Source organism: Scyliorhinus torazame, chromosome 10 (assembly GCF_047496885.1).
Source record: "Scyliorhinus torazame isolate Kashiwa2021f chromosome 10, sScyTor2.1, whole genome shotgun sequence".
Lineage (NCBI taxonomy): Eukaryota > Metazoa > Chordata > Chondrichthyes > Carcharhiniformes > Scyliorhinidae > Scyliorhinus > Scyliorhinus torazame.
Window position 1 is genome coordinate 187,736,117 of NC_092716.1, and position 20,226 is coordinate 187,756,342.

The window sequence follows — 20,226 nt, forward strand, 5'->3', positions numbered from 1 at the left end:
GGGCACTCACCAGTTGAAAATGGGGGCTGATTTTAATAGGGTCCTGGACCCGAGTCTGAACCGGTCGAGTCCGAAGTCGTCAAGGGTTTTGGCAGTGGCTAGGGAGTGGACGGGTTCTTGGAGCACATGTGGGGCAGGGGGTGGGTTGACCCATGGATGTTTGGGAGGCCAAGGTTGAAGGACTTTTTATACTTCTCCCATGTGCACTGGGTGTATTCCCAGATCGACTTTTTCGTGATGGACAAGGCAGTGCAGATGGGGGTAGCCAACTCGGAGTATTTCCGGATCATGGTGTCTGACTTTTGGCGCCACATTGGGTGGATCTGCGGGTTGTTCAGGAAAGGCCCAACGGCCGCGGTGGAGGTTAGATGTGGGGTTGTTGGCAGATGAGGGGGGTTGTGAGCGGGTGAGGGTTGCCATTCGGGCCTATGTGGAGGTGAATGATACAGGGGAGGTCACAGCCGCCACATTGTAGGATGCACTCAAGGCTGTAGTTTGGCAGGGAGTTTATTTTGATTCTGACACACAGGGGGAGGATGGAGCAGGAGGAGAGGGAAAGGCTGGTGGAGGAGGGGATGAGGCTTAGATGGGTTGGAGTTTCCCAAGGTTGAGGTGGGGCGGGTTCAGGGCCTGGAGGTCCTGATTGGTCTGAGGGAGGTGATGGAGGGCACAGGGGCAATGCAGGCAGGGAAGGCTCCAGCTCCGGATGGGTTCCCAGTGAGTTTTATAAAAAGTTTGAGATGGAGCTGGGGCCACTGCTGGTGAGGATGTTGAATGAGATGAGAAAGGGGGGGAACTCTGCCCCACTTTATCGCAGGCTTCTATCTCCCTGATTCTAAAGAATGATAAGGAGCTGGAGCAGAGTGGGTCGTACCGCCTGTAATCGTTATTGAATGTTGATGTCAAGGTTTTGGCAAAGGAGCTTGTATCGCGCGGATTAAGGACAATGGGCAGTGCGCCAGGGGGTGATTGGGGAGGATCAGGCGGGTTTTGTGAAAGGAAGGCAACTGTCGGTGAAGGTGCGGAGGTTACTTAATGTGATTATGATTATCTCGGAGGGGCAGGAGGTTGAGGTAGTGGTGGCGATGGACGCAGCGAAGGTGGAGTGGGCATATCTGTTTGAGGTGCTGGGGCAGTTTGGGTTCGGGCAGGGGTTCGTGGATTGGGTTTGGCTGCTGTATCAGGCGCTGGTGGCGTGTGTGCAGCCGAACCAAGTGAGTTTGGGTACTTTGGACTTCACCATGGGACGAGGCAGGGGTGCCCGCTCTCCCCGATGCTTTTCGCTTTGGTGATAGAGTTATTGCAAATGGCGCTTAGGGCGTCCAAAGACAGGAGAGATTGGATGTGAGGTTACATGGTTGGTGACAAATGGGGATTGGGCAAAATCACAGGGTTGGAGGAATGTGAGAGTTGCCCAAGGGGAATGGTTTTAGATAACTGCAGGTTTGGGATTTTGTGAGGAGAGAGGTGCTGTCCTTCCCGGGGATGCTGCCTCCAGCGCTGCAGGACAAACACTTGTCGGAGGACAAAATAGAGGAGGGGAAGGAGTTGGATATTTATAAAGAATTGATGGAGTGGGAGGACGCCCTGGTGAAGGATGTTAAGCGCAAATGGGAGGAGGAGCTGGGAGGGGAGGTGGGGGCCGGACATGGGCTGAGGCCTTGCGGAGGGTGAATGCATCCTCATCATGTGCAAGGTTAAGACTCATACATTTTAAAGTGGTGCATAGGGCGCACATGATGGTGGCGAGAATAAGCAGGTTCTTTGACAGGGTGGAAGTTAGGTGTGGGCAGTGCAAGGGAGTGCCAGCGAATCATTCCACATGTTTTGGCACGTCCAAGACTGCGAGGGTTCTGGCAGGGATTCTCGGATGTTATGTCCTAGGTTCTGGGCGTGGGGGTGGCTCAGAGTCTGGAGGTGGCGATACTTGGTCGGTCGAATGACCCGGGAGTCCAAGAAGGGGGAAGAGAGGCCAATGTGTTGGCCTTTGACTCCCGGAAAGTTTGGGGGTGTAATGGGGGTTAAAATGGGGTTGGCAAGATGTGACAAGGGGCAGGGGTCGGGGACTGGAGGGTTGTGGTTGTTTATTGGGTTGATGAGTTGTTCATCCGATATTCTGTATATTTTTGTTAAAAATGTTTAAATAAAAAAAAATTTTTTCAAAGAAAAGTGTCAAATTTAGTTTCAGAATGCAACTGTGACATGCCTTAGAGCTTTGACAACATTAAAAGCACAATACAAATACAAATTGTTTGCATTGTTAGAGGGTAAATTGCGTAGGATTAGAACTGCACAGAAACAGTACATATGCTCCATCAAGCTTGTGTACTCCACGGGCTATTGACAGGAATCCTGCTCCACTCACCCTAACCCTATCTTTCTACCAAAAAACCTTACGGATTTTGCCAAAACCACACTGTGGTGCAGAATTCCCTCTTGTGCAAAGAATGTTTTTCTTACATTCCCTTCAATTCTTTTGCAATAGAATTACAGCACAGAGGGAGATTATTCAGTCTAACATCCCTGTGCTGGCCCTTTGAAAGAATTATCCAGATAATCCTATCCCCTTGCCCTTCGCCAAAGACCTTCATTTTGTTTTCGTTTTTGAATATTTAACTGGTTTATTCTTAAAAATTACAAATGAAACTGCATCCACCACCTTTTCAGGTAGTGCAGTCCATGTCACAACTCACCACATGAATTTTATTTTATTTCTCCTCATGTAGCTTCTTGGCCTTTTGCCAATTATTTTAAATCCACAACCTCTGGTTACCAACACCAGCTCCCCACAACTGGAAACAATTTCTCCTTATAGCTACCCTATAAAAAAAAAAGATTTTGAAGACCTCTATCAAATCTCTCCTTAACCTTCTCTGCTCTAAGGCAATAATCTTTAATATGCTCTTTGTTACTTTAGGTTTGGGTTGCAGTGATTCTAACATTGACTATTTTTCCCAGGGTAGAGGGGTTAATTACTAGGGGGCATAGGTTTAAGGTGCGAGGGGCAAGGTTTAGAGGAGATGTACGAGTCAAGTTTTTTTTACACAGAGGGTAGTGGGTGCCTGGAACTCGCTGCCAGAGGAGGTGGTGGAAGCAGGGACGATAGTGACATTTAAGGGGCATCTTGACAAATACATGAATAGGATGGGAATAGAGGGATACGGACCCAGGAAGTGTAGAAGATTTTAGTTTAAACGGGCAGCATGGTTGGCACAGGCTTGGAGGGCCTGGATTACATATGCCATGTACTTTTCTTTGTTCTTTCATATGTTATGTTTGAATGATAACATTCCTACTGGTAGACATAATTAGTGACACAACGAGATTACACCACGAGTAGCCAAACTTTTTGATGCACTTAATTCTATGTATTTGCTGTACTGTGGGCCAGAATCAGAATCCTATTCACTTGTAGAATAGGTTGGATTCTCTGCCCCACCCCCCAACGCCGAAAACGCATTCGACGACAGGGTGGAGAATCCATTGTGACGCCGAAATCGGGAGCGGTGCCGGTTTTCGGATTCTCCAACCCCTGAAAAGCGGCATACACTAGGAGTATGCCACGCCACATATCCATGGCCTCAGGCTATTGCCGTCCTCGACCGTCCTAGTTCCCGATGCTGTGGATTACATGTGCTCACACCGTTCAGAAACCTCACATGGCGGCTGCGGACTCAGTCTGGCGCCGCTACAGTCGGGTGAGGGCCGATCCGCGGGCAGAGTGGGGCTTCATTCGGGGCTGGAGGCACTGTGAGCGGGCGGTCCGGGGCGTGCAAGCGGCCGAAGGGGGGGCTCTATTTTTGCAGTCTGGGTCCTCGGGCTGAGTTCGCCACGAAGCATGGCGCAGCTGCTGCAGGCCTGCTCCATACGCATGCCCGGTCACAGAACCGGAAAATGCTGCGGGCCGCTTTGCTGCCTCTCTGCTAGCCCCCAGCAAATCGGGGAATCGGTGGCCGTTTTACGCCAGTTTTCCTAGCGTAAAACACCACCGTTTTCACCCCAGCGTGGGGACTTAGTCTCCCAAGCATAGAATCCAGCCCCTCATGTTAACCACACTGATGGATTTGGCGTTCTAGTTCAGCAATAATGTACCAATGAGGCAATAGTTCCAAGACCCTCTCGGCCCAAGAAAATCAGAACAGGGCAAACCAGTGACTACAATATTCCCATAGTTTTGAACTTTCTGGGCTTTGTGAGCGAGATGGCCAGGGTTGAAGGCCCATTGGTCATATTTTGGACACACTCTGGTTGTCCAACAACTTCATACTTCCATCCATACAAATTTAGCACAGCAGCTCAAAAAAAATTTGAATGAGTTCAAAACAACCTTTAAAAGAATTAATCCTGCTCCGTGGAATCTACAACACAAGTATGTTTTTTGATTTTGAAAATCTTCAGACAGAATTGCTTCCACAATATTTTTAAATGTCTCACCAATTTGGATGGAGAAAGATATTCTTCAATAAGGAACTCAGTCTCATCTTTGATAACCGGATTGGGATTTAGCAAACCTGGCTGCCCAAAGTCCAGGACCCTAACTGTTGCAGTGCCTGCGCGGGTAACAAAGGCTGGGCGTTGATGAAGTTCCATTGATACCCTGAAAATAAAGAACAGTGATGAGTAGACTGTGACTTCAAAAAAAGACTAAAAAATTCAGAATGGTAACAATTATAATTTAATTTCTCAATACCAAGTCTTACAACACCAGGTTAAAGTCCAACAGGTTTGTTTCGATGTCACTAGCTTTCGGAGCGCTGCTCCTTCCTCAGGTGAATGAAGAGGTCTGTTCCAGAAACACATATATAGACAAATTTAAAGATGCCAAACAATGCTTGGAATGCGAGCATTAGCAGGGGATTAAATCTTTACAGATCCAGAGATGGGGTAACCCCAGGTTAAAGAGGTGTGAATTGTACCAAGCCAGGACAGTTGGTAGGATTTCGCAGGCCAGATGGTGGGGGATGAATGTAATGCGACATGAATCCCAGGTCCCGGTTGAGGCCGCACTCATGTGTGCGGAACTTGGCTATAAGTTTCTGCTCGGCGATTCTGCGTTGTCGCGGGTCCTGAAGGCCGCCTTGGAGAACGCTTACCCGGAGATCAGAGGCTGAATGCCCTTGACTGCTGAAGTGTTCCCCGACTGGAAGGGAACACTCCTGCCTGGTGATTGTTGCGCGATGTCCGTTCATTCGTTGTCGCAGCGTCTGCATGGTCTCGCCAATGTACCACGCTTCGGGACATCCTTTCCTGCAGCGTATGAGGTAGACAACGTTGGCCGAGTCGCACGAGTATGTACCGCATACCTGGTGGGTGGTGTTCTCACGTGTAATGGTGGTATCCATGTCGATGATCTGGCACGGACTGCTGCAAAGAAGTATACCGACAAATGAACAACCAAGAACACTACAGACAGTTACCCGCAGATCCGACCAAGGAACACATCCGCCAACTTAACAGACTGATCAAGGCCTTGGATCCAGATCTTCAGAGCACCCTACGTGCTCTCATCCCACGTACTCCCCGCATTGGAGATCTCTACTGCCTCCCGAAAATACATAAGGCCAACACACCAGGCCGCCCTATCGTTTCAGGCAATGGGACCCTGTGTGAGAACCTCTCTGGCTACATCGAGGGCATCTTGAAACCCATCGTACAAGGTACACCCAGCTTCTGTCGCGACACGACGGACTTCCTACAGAAACTCAGCACCCATGGACCAGTTGAACCAGGAACATTCCTCGTCACAATGGACGTCTCGGCACTCTACACCAGCATCCCCCATGACGACGGCATTGCTGCAACAGCCTCAGTACTCAACACCGACAACTGCCAATCTCCAGACGCAATTCTGCAACTCATCCGTTTCATTCTGGATCACAACGTCTTCACCTTCGACAACAAGTTCTTCATCCAGACGCACGGAACAGCCATGGGGACCAAATTCGCACCCCAATACGCCAACATCTTCATGCACAAGTTTGAACAGGACCTACTCACCGCACAGGACCTTCAACCGATGTTATACACCAGATACATCGATGACATTTTTTTCCTTTGGACCCACGGCGAAGAATCACTGAAACGACTACACGGTGACATTAATAAGTTCCATCCAACCATCAGACTCACCATGGGCTACTCTCCAAAATCAGTTGCATTCTTGGACACACTGGTCTCCATCAAGGACGGTCACCTCAGCACTTCGCTTTACCGCAAACCTACAGATAACCTCATGATGCTCCACTTCTCCAGCTTCCACCCTAAACACATTAAAGAAGCCATCCCCTATGGACAAGCGCTCCGTATACACAGGATCTGCTCAGACGAGGAGGAGCGTAACAGACATCTACAGACGTTGAAAGATGCCCTCGTACGAACGGGATATGGCACTCGACTCATCGATCGACAGTTCCAACGCGCCACACCGAAAAACCGGACCGACCTCCTCAGAAGACAAACATGGGACACAACCGACAGAATACCCTTTGTCGTCCAGTACTTCCCCGGAGCGGAGAAACTACGTCATCTTCTTCACAGCCTTCAACACGTCATTGATGACGATGAACATCTTGCCAAGGTCATCCCCACACCCCCACTACTTGCCTTCAAACAGCCGCGCAACCTCAAACGAACCATTGTTTGCAGCAAACTACCCAGTCTTCAGAACAGCGACCACGACACCACACAACCCGGTCATGGCAATCTCTGCAAGACGTGCCAGATCATCTACATGGATACCACCATTACACGTGAGAACACCCCCCACCAGGTACGCGGTACATACTCGTGCGACTCGGCCAACGTTGTCTACCTCATACGCTGCAGGAAAGGATGTCCCGAAGCGTGGTACATTGGCGAGACCATGCAGACGCTGCGACAACGAATGAACGGACATCGCGCAACAATCACCAGGCAGGAATGTTCCCTTCCAGTCGGGGAACACTTCAGCAGTCAAGGGCATTCAGCCTCTGATCTCCGGGTAAGCGTTCTCCAAGGCGGCCTTCAGGACCCGCGACAACGCAGAATCGCCGAGCAGAAACTTATAGCCAAGTTCCGCACACATGAGTGCGGCCTCAACCGGGACCTGGGATTCATGTCACATTACATTCATCCCCCACCATCTGGCCTGCGAAATCCTACCAACTGTCCTGGCTTGGTACAATTCACACCTCTTTAACTCTGGATCTGTAAAGATTTAATCACCTGCTAATGCTCGCATTCCAAGCATTGTTTGGCATCTTTGAATTTGTCTATATATGTGTTTCTGGAACATACCTCTTCATTCACCTGAGGAAGGAGCAGCGCTCCGAAAGCTAGTGACATCGAAACAAACCTGTTGGACTTTAACCTGGTGTTGTAAGACTTCGTACTGTGCTCACCCCAGTCCAACGCCGGCATCTCCACATCATAATTTCTCAATGTACAGTCTATAAAAATAAGACAAAACCAACTAGGACCATGGTGTTGCACACAGTTGTATAAGGATGGGAATGTTGTATCATGTCTTATGTTATGGGCGAGGCGTTTTCAGAACCCCAAAATGTATCGTGGAGTTCAACCTACCTCACCCTTTAATGTATTTGTTGCTTTTCCTAGCACACAGCTTTTTCCCTAGATGTGGGATTACAATTATGGACACGTGGGTTTTTAAACACAAAACACTGTTTTTTCCATGAACTCAACTTCACATCTTAAATAAACATTGGATCTCTTAACACCCCTTATTTCACAGATAACTCAGAAAATATTGCAACAGTAAATAATTCCTTAAAATGTTCCTTCAAACTTCCAAGAGACTTAACACCTTTAAACAAAATCACATCAGGTTAAAGGCTTCACTATTATAAGTTTAAATCACCCAAATGATCCAAATGATGGTCTTTTATGGCAGAGATCCAGCTCACTGCAAACACAGACACACACAAGTTATTTTCAAACTGCAACTGCAGCTCTCTGGAAACACACAGACACACAAAAGCTGCTTTTTCAAACTGTAAAACTAAACTGCAAAATGGCTGATCTGACCTCAGCTCCACCCACTCCCTGACATCACTGTTTTCTTAAAGGTACATTGCTTAAACATCCATGTCTTAAAGGTACTCTCACATGACACCTCCCGCCAAGAAAAAAAAATAGCCCATCAACTTCAAGATGGTTTCATTTTTCACTTTTGCACCACACACTAAGAAATAACACTGTAAAAAAACTTTTACGTTTCACAAACAAAAACACACGCAAACAAGCATAATAATATAGTCCATTTTTCTTTGATCTTCTTCCTCCAATCGAAATCCTTCTCGATTGACAGTCTCTTTGAACAAAGTCTCTGCACGATCCATCCATTCCTCTACTTCTCGGCATTTCTCTTTAGAATCAGGTACTTTAGTTCAATCTGACCACAGAGCCCCTTGCAATTCTCCAATACAGGAGCATTGGTTACCACAACTTTCAGGCAGTCAAATGCCTGTTGAAAGTCCGCTGTCCATTGAAATGTTTTAGGTTTCTTTAGCAAGTCCATCAGTGGAGTAATCGCGCCACAAAACTTTTGCACAAAGGTTTGATCAAATTCATTCATGTTAAGAAATCGCATTGCCTCCCTTCGTCTTGAGGGTATCAGAAACTCAAGGAAAGTGATTTGGGCTTCTCCAAATTCACTTTTGGCTAGGTTCATCACCAAACCCGCCACCTGAATTCGATCGAAGAACTCCATACGATGTTTTAAATGTTCTTTCCACGTCTGGAAGTTGGAAATAAAAGCAGATTGTCCCACTTTCTCAAGGCAATCCTTCAAACGTGGGATAGGATAAGAGTCCATTCTTGTAACTGCATTCACCTTTCGATATGCCACACACAACCGTTGGGTACCGTCTGGTTTAGGTACCATCACTATGGGTGAGCTCCATTGGCTGCAACCCACTTCAATTATGCCATTCTTCAGCATATTCTTAATCTCTCTGTTAACCTGTGCCAATTTTAAAGGATTAAGTCTATATGGATGTTGTTTGATAGGAACAGCATTTCCCACATCTACATCATGTATAGCCATTTTAGTACTTCCCAATTTATCTCCACAAACTTGCTCACGTGATATCAATAACTCTTTCAGGCCAGTTTGTTTTTCCTCTGGAAGGTAACTTAACAATTCAACCCAATTTTTAAGAACATCCTCATTTTCCAATTTAATTTGAGGTATGTCAAATTCACAGTCATCTGGATTTGGTTCGTCACTTTGAGTTAGAATCATTAAAACCTCCTTTTTCTCTCCTTCCCTTTCAAAGTACCTTTTAAGAATATTCACATGACACACTCGGTGAATCTTCCTTCTATCTGGTGTTTTACCACATAATTCACCTCACTTAGTTTCCTTTCAATCTGATACGGGCCACAAAACCTAGCTTTTGAAGGCTCACCTACCACTGGTAACAACACTAAAACGTTATCCCCACTGGCAAAACTACGAACTTTGGATTTCTTGTCCGCTACCCGTTTCATCACATTTTGTGCAACTTTCAAATGTTGTCCAGCCAATTCACCTGCTCAAATTAATCGTTCCCTCATATTTGACACATAATCCAATAGTGTAATTCCCGATTTCTCACCCACCAATTTTTCCTTAATCAATTTAAGTGGTCCTCTTAGCTCATGACCAAAAATTAGTTCAAAAGGACTAAATTTGGTAGACTCATTAGGTGCAACCCTAATTGCAAACAATAAGAATGGGATTCCTTTATCCCAATCCTCTGGATAATCTTGACAATATGCCCTCAACATTGTCTTTAATGTCTGATGCCACCTTTCTAATGCTCCCTGCGATTCTGGATGATACGCAGTTGATTTAAATTGTTTTATTCCTAAGCTCTCCATAACTTCTTTGAATAACTTTGAAGTAAAATGTGTTCCTTTTACCGATTGAATTTCTGTGGGTAGTCCATATCTAGTAAAGAATTTAAGTAACTCCTCCACAATCCTTTCAGCTGTAATATTGCGTATTGGAATGGCCTCTGGAAACCTAGTAGACACATCCATTAGTCAAAAGATATTGATTCCCACTTTTTGTTTTAGGAAGCGGTCCTACACAATCGATTAGGACCCTTGTAAAAGGTTCCTCAAATGCTAGAATGGGTATTAAGGGCGCTGGTTTTATCACTGCTTGAGGTTTCCCTATCACTTGACATGTGTGACATGATTGACAAGATTTAACTACATCGTTATGTAGTCCAGGCCAATAAAAAAAATTCTGGATTTTAGCTTGAGTTTTCCTTATTCCCAAATGACCTCCCACTGGTACCTCATGTGCAACTCGCAACACCTCCTTTCTATACCCTACCGGCAATGCTACTTGATGAACTTCTGCCCACTTTTCATCCGCCTGCATATGTACAGGTCTCCATTTTCTCATCAAGACATAATTTTTCTGGGAATAACACTCTGGTATACTCTCAAATTCCTCTTCCGTATATGCTTTCTGATATATCCGTTTTATTTCTATATCTTTCTGTTATAACTCCGCCAATTCTCCCGAACTAAAAATATCCGCCTCATCCTCCACCTGTTTTTGTTCTTTTTCAACCATCTGATCAAAAATAGTTTCTGATAATTGCACTTCAACTTCATCTTCACTCTTTGATTTCTCCTCGTCTTAACCTGTGACTTTGCGACCTTCATGCTGCACAATCCGGAAAAATCCCAGGATATTAGTCCTTCAACACTTCAGTTGACTGATTTTCCAATGGCTTATCCACCACAGTCGGCATCACTCCCACCTGCGATCCAGCTATATCATTACCCAAGATAAACTGTATTCCTGAACAAGATAGTTTATCTATTTACTCCTACTACCACTTCATCACTCTTCACTGGACTTTCCAACCTTACCTTGTATAATGGAACGCTACTCCCCTCACCCTGAATTCCACATATCACCACCTTTTCTGGCAACATTCTTCCCAAACCACATAATTCCTCATCTTTTACCATTAAAGATTGACTAGCCCCTGTATCTCTTAAAATTGTGACTTACTTACCTGATCCTCCTGATACACATGAGTAAACTTTACCCACACAAGTAAATTATTTAAATGCATCTGGCACCTTCTTAACAATTACTTCTTGAACAGGCTGTACAATTGTTTGCACCTCCTTCCCTTCCCTTGGGCTTTCCTTTACCACTCTAACAAACCCCACTGTCTTATCCTGCTTTACCACATCAGCCTCCCCAGTGCTTTTCTTCAACCACCAACACTGTGACTTTACATGGCCTAGTTTATTACAGTGAAAACATTTGAAACTTTTCATTTCTTTTCCACCCTCCTGGATTTCCTTTTTAATCTGAGGTACACTCTCTTTATTGTCTCCCATCAGATCACCTTTATCTTTACCACTTGAGTATTTCTCATGTCCCCAGTTTCTATCCCTCACCGGCTGAAACTGATGTCGGAAACCAATCTTTGATTTACAAACTAATTCATAATCATCTGCCATTTCCGCTGCTTATCTTGCAGTTTTAACCCTCTGTTCTTCCACACGAGTTCTCACTACATCAGGAATTGAATTTTTAAACTCCTCCAAAAGTATAATTTCTCTGAGAGCTTCATACGTTTGGTCTATTTTCAAAGCCCTTATCCACCTATCAAAATTACTCTGTTTGAGCCTTTCAAACTCCATGTATGTTTGACCAAATTCTTTCCTTAAATTTCTAAACCTTTGTCTGTAAGCTTTGTTTGAATCAGTAACACCCACATGTACTGTGGCCATTTCATTTGTTTGTAAAAAAGCTATAAAGAAGAGTAAGATAGATTATGAGAGTAAACTTGCTCAGAATATAAGAACAGATAGTATAAGTTTCTACAAATATATAAAACAAAAAAGAGTGGCTAAGGTAAATATTGGTCCTTTAGAGGATGAGAAGGGAGATTTAATAATGGGAGATGAGGAAATGGCTGAGGAACTGGACAGGTATTTTGGGTCGGTCTTCACAGTGGAAGACACAAATAACATGCCAGTGACTGATGGAAATGAGGCTATGACAGGTGAGGACCTTGAGAGGATTGTTATCACTAAGGAGGTAGTGATGGGCAAGCTAATTGGGTTAAAGGTAGACAAGTCTCCTGGCCCTGATGGCATGCATCCCAGGGTGCTAAAAGAGATGGGATGGGAAATTGCAAATGCACTAGTGATAATTTACCAAAATTCACTAGACTCTGGGGTGGTCCCGGCGGATTGGAAATTAGCAAACGTGACACCACTGTTTAAAAAAGGAGGTAGGCAGAAAGCGGGTAATTATCGGCCAGTGAGCTTAACTTCGGTAGTGGGGAAGATGCTGGAATCTATCATCAAGGAAGAAATAGCGAGACATCTGGATGGAAATTGTCCCATTGGGCAGACGCAGCATGGGTTCATAAAGGGCAAGTCGTGCCTAACTAATTTAGTGGAATATTTTGAGGACATTATCAGTGTGGTAGATAACGGGGAGCAAATGGATGTGGTATATCTGGATTTCCAGAAAGCCTTTGACAAACTGCCACACAAAAGGTTGCTGCATAAGATAAAGATGCATGGCATTAAGGGGAAAGTAGTAGCATGGATAGAGGATTGGTTAATTAATAGAAAGCAAGAGTGGGGATTAATGGGTGTTTCTCTGGTTGGCAATCATTAGCTAGTGCTGTTCCTCAGGGATCAGTGTTGGGCCCACAATTGTTCACAAATTACAGAGATGATTTGGAGTTGGGGACCAAGGGCAATGTGTCCAGGTTTGCAGACGACACTAAGATGAGTGGTAAAGCAAAAAGTGCAGAGGATACTGGAAGTCTACAGAGGGATTTGGATAGGCTAAGTGAATGGGCTAGGGTCTGGCAGATGGAATACAATGTTGACAAATGTGAGGTTATCCATTTTGGTAGGAATAACAGCAAAAGAGATTATTATTTAAATGATAAAATATTAAAACATGCTGCTGTGCAGAGAGACCTGGGTGTGCTAGTGCATGAGTCGCAAAAAGTTGGTTTACAGGTGATTAAGAAGGCAAATGGAATGTTGTCCTTCATTGCTAGAGGGATGGAGTTTAAGACTAGGGAGGTTATGCTGCAATTGTATCAGGTGTTAATGAGGCCACACCTGGAGTAGTGTGTTCAGTTTTGGTCTCCTTACCTGAGAAAGGACGTACTGGCACTGGAGGGTGTGGCAGAGGAGATTCACTCGGTTAATCCCAGAGCTGAAGGGGTTGGATTACAAGGAGAGGTTGAGTAGACTGGGACTGTACTCGTTGGAATTTAGAAGGATGAGGGGTGATCTTACAGAAACATATAAAATTATGAAGGGAATAGATAGGATAGATGCGGGCAGGTTGTTTCCACTGGCGGGTGAAAGCAGAACTAGGGGGCATAGCCTCAAAATAAGGGGAAGTAGATTTAGGACTGAGTTTAGGAGGAACTTTTTCACCCAAAGGGTTGTGAATCTATGGAATTCCTTGCCCAGTGAAGCAGTAGAGGCTCCTTCATTAAATGTTTTTAAGATCAAGATAGATCGTTTTTTGAAGAATAAAGGGATTAAGGGTTATGGTGTTCGGGCCGGAAAGTGGAGCCGAGTCCACAAAAGATCAGCCATGATCTCATTGAATGGCGGAGTAGGCTCGAGGGGCCAGATGGCCTACTCCTGCTCCTAGTTCTTATGTTTTTATGACTGATGCTCTTCAACTGTATGAAAGACGTGGTAGTGGTTGCAAGTTCAGGATCTGCACAGTTTTTACCACTTCCCAAAATGGGAGCACATTTATTGGGCAATCTGGACATTGATCCAGCAGGTCTGAACACCCACCGTAATTGTGTCCACAAAAAATATTGAGGGAGATTGTCCTCTGCAAGTATGCTCTCTCAGGCCTTAACCCCAGTGCTCGAATCTGCCTTGGACACTCACTGATTACAATCAAAGGAAACATTAGATGCTCAGTATTGGAAACATGCCCATGGTGAGAGAAAGCCAAGCTCTTCCAAGTCCGTAAAAACGCCAAGTGTGTTATGCAGCAGGGGTCCTGGAGCAATAATGCTGTTGAAATTGAAATTGGCATTTTGAGACATTCTAGAATCAGTGTTATGTAGTTTTTTTTGACAGAGATCAAATCCATTATTTTTTGAGCAAAGATTTGATTTTCAATTTAAAAATAAATAAATTTAGAGTACCCAATTAAGTTTTCCAATTAAGGGACAATTTAGCATGGCCAATCCACCTACCCTGCACATCTTTGGGTTGTGGGAGTGAGACCCACGCAGACACGGGGAGAATATGCAAACTCCACACGGTTAGTGACCCAGGGTCAGGATTGAACCCGGGTCCTCCGTGACATAAGGCAGCAGTGCTAACCACTTGATTTTCAATCTAATAGTTTTTATTGTGCGGGCCCTTTTAAGTGTGATTTTGATGCATCATCAGCAAGGTATTTGCTGAGGATCCAAGCAAGAGTCAGGCAGAGCTTCTCTAGTAAGCCTCTGAAATAGTGCACAACAAGGAAGTACCTTAGTAACAAGTGGTAGACATGCATGCAGACACAGCTATTTCAATAACATGCGGCTGAAAATCTGTTATTGCGATATCACTGCATTTTTAGTGTGGAGAAATAGGGAAAACAAGTGTGGGCGTCAAGAATGCTGCTGTGGGAATTGGGAGGGTGAGGTTTCTCTTTATTCAAGGTGGAAGAAAGCAGTTGTAAGATTGCTGTGGAGTGGAGTTGTACACCATTCTGTGGTAAACAGGAGGGGCCAAAAAAAGTACTTAGCAACGACAAGGGTGCATGTAGTTGGTCGTCTTCTTCCAAATCCAAATAAACCATCTCGTCAAATTTATGGGTGACACTTGCAAGGCATCATTTTCCATCCCTAGGTGTACTGAAAGTATTAAGAATCAATCACATTAGCAAAGGCAGAAAGGGCTGCAGGTGCCCTTCCCCAAACAGCTTTAGTGAACCTGTTCAAACAGCTTCAGAGGACCCGTTAGATTTTTGGGTCATGTGACAATGAACTATGTAAATGTTAGCTTTTTTTCCCCTTACAACCCACCAACAATGTTTCAAAAGGACAAGGACAAAAAGCAAACTTACTTTTGGTGGCAAGACAGGGGGATAGCAAATGGCAACCATAGACCTGAAAGTCTCCAAATTTGCCTCTTCACTGATAAAGGGATTGCAAACGTCACAAGTCAGGTCAGTGCCTGCAAACAGAAATTTCGTATTACAGATAATTCAAAAGAAAATATGGTGTTTCATGGATTTTATAATGAACTTATTATTGAGCTGTTTCATTAGGAATTGCTTTTATTTCAACTAATAAAAATGTCACAAAAACAGAAAATGCTGGCCAATCTCACATCTGACAACATCTGCGGAGAGAGGATGGAGCTAACATTTTAAGTCTGAATGACTTTGCCAAAGCCAGTCAGTTCCTACTGCCGCAAAATGCCCTCCTGTAAAGCAATGTAGAGTCCAACACTATGACCAGATGTGTTTTCAATGGTTATAAGTATAAAACAGTTCCACTTTTCCAAAAGGTTAATTTTCAAGTTGGACACCCTTTGTCAGAACTGATGCAGGGCACTAGGAGAACATAGACAAGGAGAAAGACTTGCATTCCTACATTCTAAAAAGTGCTTTGCAGTCAATGAAGTACTTGTGAAGTGGTATAACCTAGTAAACAAAGTAGGAAATTTAAACACAGTGTTATGTCCCCAGCTGTTGATATAACTGGACGGGAATATTCCAGAATGGAACCCGAGCTCAAACACCATCAGCGGAATTCTCCGTTGACCTGGCATAGTTGTGTTAATAAGGGAATCTTTCTGCCTTAGAAATGTAGAACAAGCTTCTACTGTACTGTTGGTGCCATACTGACCAACAGAACAAAACCAATACGACTTATGTTCAGATGCTCTTTTTAAAATGGGAAACTGATGTCGTTCCAGATTCCATCTGAATATTGTGTCCAAGAATCAGGAATGTGGTTTTGCATTCTATGCAGCTTGAAATAAGGAAAATCATATACTAGTACCTTACCCAACACATCCTTAGAATGTACCAAACAAAGAATCACAAATCACAGAGCAGCTGGACCAATAGTCAATTAAACAAAAATCACTGGCAGCAGATAATAAAGTAATGTAATGACTGCAAGGAACACATACACATGCATGCGCACAGTGAGACAGGCTTTTAACAACCTTGCAGAAAACAATTCTTGCAGACAGGAACACATTTCATTGGCTATAAATATAGATCAAGTAAATTTCCTCCCAAGAACTCTATCATTCTCCTTTAAATAATCTTCTCATAACCCACCTTTTCATCCCAACTCAGTAATTTGTTACTCCTCTATAAATATGTGTACATTAAAAGGTGCTACAGCAGTGCTACCCAATGGAAATTGTTGACCAGCCAACAGATGCACCAAGAAAACAAGGTTTTTAGCCACATGCAATAACTTTATTGAAAAACACCTCATGTAAATATCTACTATTTAATAAAGCTCTCAACAATCAATAAATAATTGCACATTCTGGTCTTCGAATCATCAACATACACACACAACAATAAGTTAAAGTGCACAACATGTAAAGAGGACTACTGAGATCACATCCCCAACAACAGCATAATTTATCTTTCACTGACTAATTAGAAATTCAGTTAGCAATATGTGGCCGTGGGCAATATATTGGACACACTGTGCTATACAAATGCGGGATGTAATTGTTCTACACTAGCAATGGATAGCATTAAGTTATTATTGTGCTCTGTGGTCATCACCATTACTAAATTGAGGACTGTTTGCCAAGCTCCTAAGAAATTTCCCTTAATCTGACTTTCAGCAATGTATTTAAATTGACAATCCACATCACTGACTTCACAACCAGATTCACCATTTCCTGAAAGTCCTTCGTAATTTTAAAATTCTTAAATCTTCTCAGTTTCAGTAAATGACAACAGCTACTTGCATTTACATATTGCCTTTAATGTAGTAAAGCATCCCAAGGCACTTCACAGCACATTACAAAAGAAGCAAATATCAAGAAAATGAACTAAAAGTTTGGTAAAACTGTGTGTTACAGGTCACTCGGGAAGGCAGCATGCACTTTTACATGCACCTTGTAATCTGGAGCTTTGAATAGCAATAGTTGAGGCTCCAACTTTGTTTCCATCACGTAGCTGACTAATAATCTTGCCCGCTCTTATCGCTTGCTTTTGGCCTGAATTGGATGATAATCAACTTGTTTGGCCCTATTATCTTTTAATACATATTTGTATCAAGTGTTTTATAATTTTTGTTTAAAACACCGCAATTTTTTCAAAGCACAACTGGTATTGTACAGAACAAACATTTCTGCAGATTTTGAAACAGGGAAAGATGTATTAAATTCAGATCAATTGTTCTTAAGAACCAATGCTCTATTTACAGACCAGATCAATCAGAAAATTAAGGGGGGGGGGGGGAAACAGGATATGGCCAAATAATCATGGGAGGATAACATATCAATTTTATGTATAGCGAGATCAATTTTATGTATAGCGAGATCACGACTTGCAATATGGCTCATGGGAAACAAAACGGAGCCGAGAATTTTGAGATGGAGGTCCCGCACTTTACGGAATGTATCAGACTTAGAATGATCGCAGATATCAAGAATTCCATAAGGGGGGCAGCACGGTGGGTAGCACTGCAGTCTTACAGCGTTGAGGCCCCAGGTTCGATCCCGGCTCTGGGTCACCGTCCGTGTGGAGTTTCCACATCTCCCCATGTTTGCGTGGGTTTCGCCCCCACAACCCAAAGATACGCAGGGTAGATGGATTGGCCACACCAAATTGCCCCTTAATTGGAAAAATGAATTGGGTACTCATAATTTTTTTAATTTTTAAAAAACAATTCCATAGGGAAACATTCCATGACTAATTTATGCCAATTTTTATTTGAAGGGTCCTCATTACTATTCCAGGAGCAGAGGATATTCTCATATCTGGAAGACCTAGAATTAAGAACAAAGGATCAAACTCTAAGGTCCTGTCAAATATCCTCTCCAGCACCTTGACGACACCAGACCAATTGGATCAAATCTTGACACAGATCCACATACACATATAATCTTCCTTGACTACCAGGCACTTTAGGCACATCGGAGATACAGCAGGATCAAATCTGTGTCTCAAAGTAGGTGTGATAAATGGTGCACTATCATGAATTGAGTTTCCATTCTATTGCATACCAAAATGTTATTGGCATGATCACATTTACTACCATATGTCTCTTCATCAATCTTAGTTGTCAAGTCTCTTTCTTAAGATTGCAAAGTACCCATTGTACTAACACAGAATCTAGAGCACAAGGTATCATAAAACTTGCTATTAACTGTTTCAGCTCTGCAGAAGTCAGGATTTTTTTCCACCAGGGAAATAGAAGAGTCAAGACGCAGAGTTGTCTTGTTGAGGATAAAGTCTCCAAGTTGCAGTAGCATAGTAGTATTGTCATCGGAGTAGTAATGCAGAGACCCAGGGTAATAGTCTGGGGACTTGGTTCGAATCTCACCACAGTAGATGGTGGAATTTGAATTCAATAAAAAACCTGGAATTATAAGTCTAATGATGACCATGAAACCATTGTCAATTGTCGTAAAAACTAATTTGGTTTACACGGTAGCACAGTGTTGTTTGTTGCTTCACAGCGCCAAGGATCCGTTTCAATTCCCGGCTTGGGTCACTGGCTGTGCGGAGTTTGCGTTTCCCCGTGTCTGCGTTTCCTTCGGGTGGTCGGGTTTCCTCCCACAAGTCCCTAAAGACGTGCTTCTTTGGTGAATTGGACATTCTGAATTCTCCATCAGTGTACCGAAACAGGCGCAGTAGTGTGGCGACCAGGGGATTTTTCACAGTAACTTCATTGCAGTGTTAATGTAAGCCTACTTGTGGCACTAATAAAGATTATTTTTATTTTAATGTCCATTAGGGAAGGAAATCTGTCATCTTTACCTGGTGTGGCCTACATGTGACTCCAGACCCACAGCAACATGGTTGACTCTTAAATGCCCTCCGGGGTGGGCATATTGCCCAGCCAGTGACACCCACATCCCACAAACCAATAAAGAAAGATACTTAAAAAAGGAGTGTCTTGGAATATCAAATAGCCACTCAAAGGATGACATGGCCTTCTTTGATCTCGCAAAGGCCTACGACTGTCAACCACGAGGGATTGTGGAACATCCTACTCAAATTCGGCTGCCCGCAGAAATTCGTTACCATTCTCCACCTGCTCCATGACGACATGCAAGCCATGATCCTCACCAACTGATCCACTACAGACCCAATACGTGTGCAAACTGGGGTCAAACAGTGTTGCATCATTACATCAACGCTCTTGTCCATTGTCCTTGCAACAACACTCCACCCCATCAAGCTGAAGCTCCCTGGTGGAGTGGAGCTAACAAGCAAGAAACTGTTCAATCTCCGATGCGTCCAGGTGAGAACCAAGAGCACCCCAACCTCTGTCATTGAGCTGCAATACACAGACTACGCCTGCGTGTGAGCACATTCAGAGATCGAGCTACAAACCATTGCCAACGCATTCACTAAAGCATGTGAGAGAATGGGCCTCAGACTAAACATCCAGAAAACAAAGATCCTCTACCAACCCGCTCCTGCCACACAAAACTGCCCTCCGACCATCAAGATCCGCAGTGAGCCCCTGGGCAATTTGGATTATTTCCTTTACCTCAGGAGCCTCCTCTTGGCTCGAGCAGACATTGATGATGAAATCCAGCAACAACTCAAATGCGCCGGATGCTCAAGGAACAGAGTATTTGAAGACTCAGACCTCAAGTCCACCACCAAGCTCATGGTCTAAAGAGCAGCCCTCCTGTATGCATCAGAATCATGCACAATGTACAGCAGACACCTCAAATCCCTAGAGAGGTATCACCAATATTGCTCCGCAAAATCCCGTATATCCACCTACAGGGTGCCAGCATGAGCGTCCTCTCCCAGGCCAATATCCCCAGTATCGAGGCACTGGTCACACTCAACCAGCTGCCACATTGTGGGCCGGCCACATTGCTCACATGCCCGACACAAGGCTCCTGAAACATGTACTCTACTCCAAGTTCCGCAATGGCAAGTGATCACTAGGAGGGCAGTGACGAGGTTACAAGGGCACTCTGAAAGCCTCCCTGAATAAATGGAACCAGCCCCATTGACACATAGGAATCGCT

The 20,226-nt window shown here is 44.1% G+C and overlaps 1 protein-coding gene across 4 annotated transcripts in view; it reads right to left on the reverse strand.

The window, feature by feature from the left end:
- lrrc56 (leucine rich repeat containing 56) overlaps window positions 1-20,226 on the reverse strand; it is a 307,392-nt gene that overhangs the window by 272,480 nt on the left and 14,686 nt on the right. For all 4 annotated transcript variants that reach the window (XR_011933057.1, XM_072466142.1, XM_072466141.1 and 1 more), the window contains 2 exons: window positions 15,089-15,198; window positions 4,435-4,597 (listed from right to left, as the gene is read on the reverse strand). Coding sequence is in view for 3 of the 4 variants with exons in the window: in XM_072466142.1 (XP_072322243.1) it covers window positions 4,435-4,590 (156 nt within the window). In the remaining variant the exon portion in view is untranslated. The remainder of the gene's footprint in view (window positions 1-4,434; window positions 4,598-15,088; window positions 15,199-20,226) is intronic.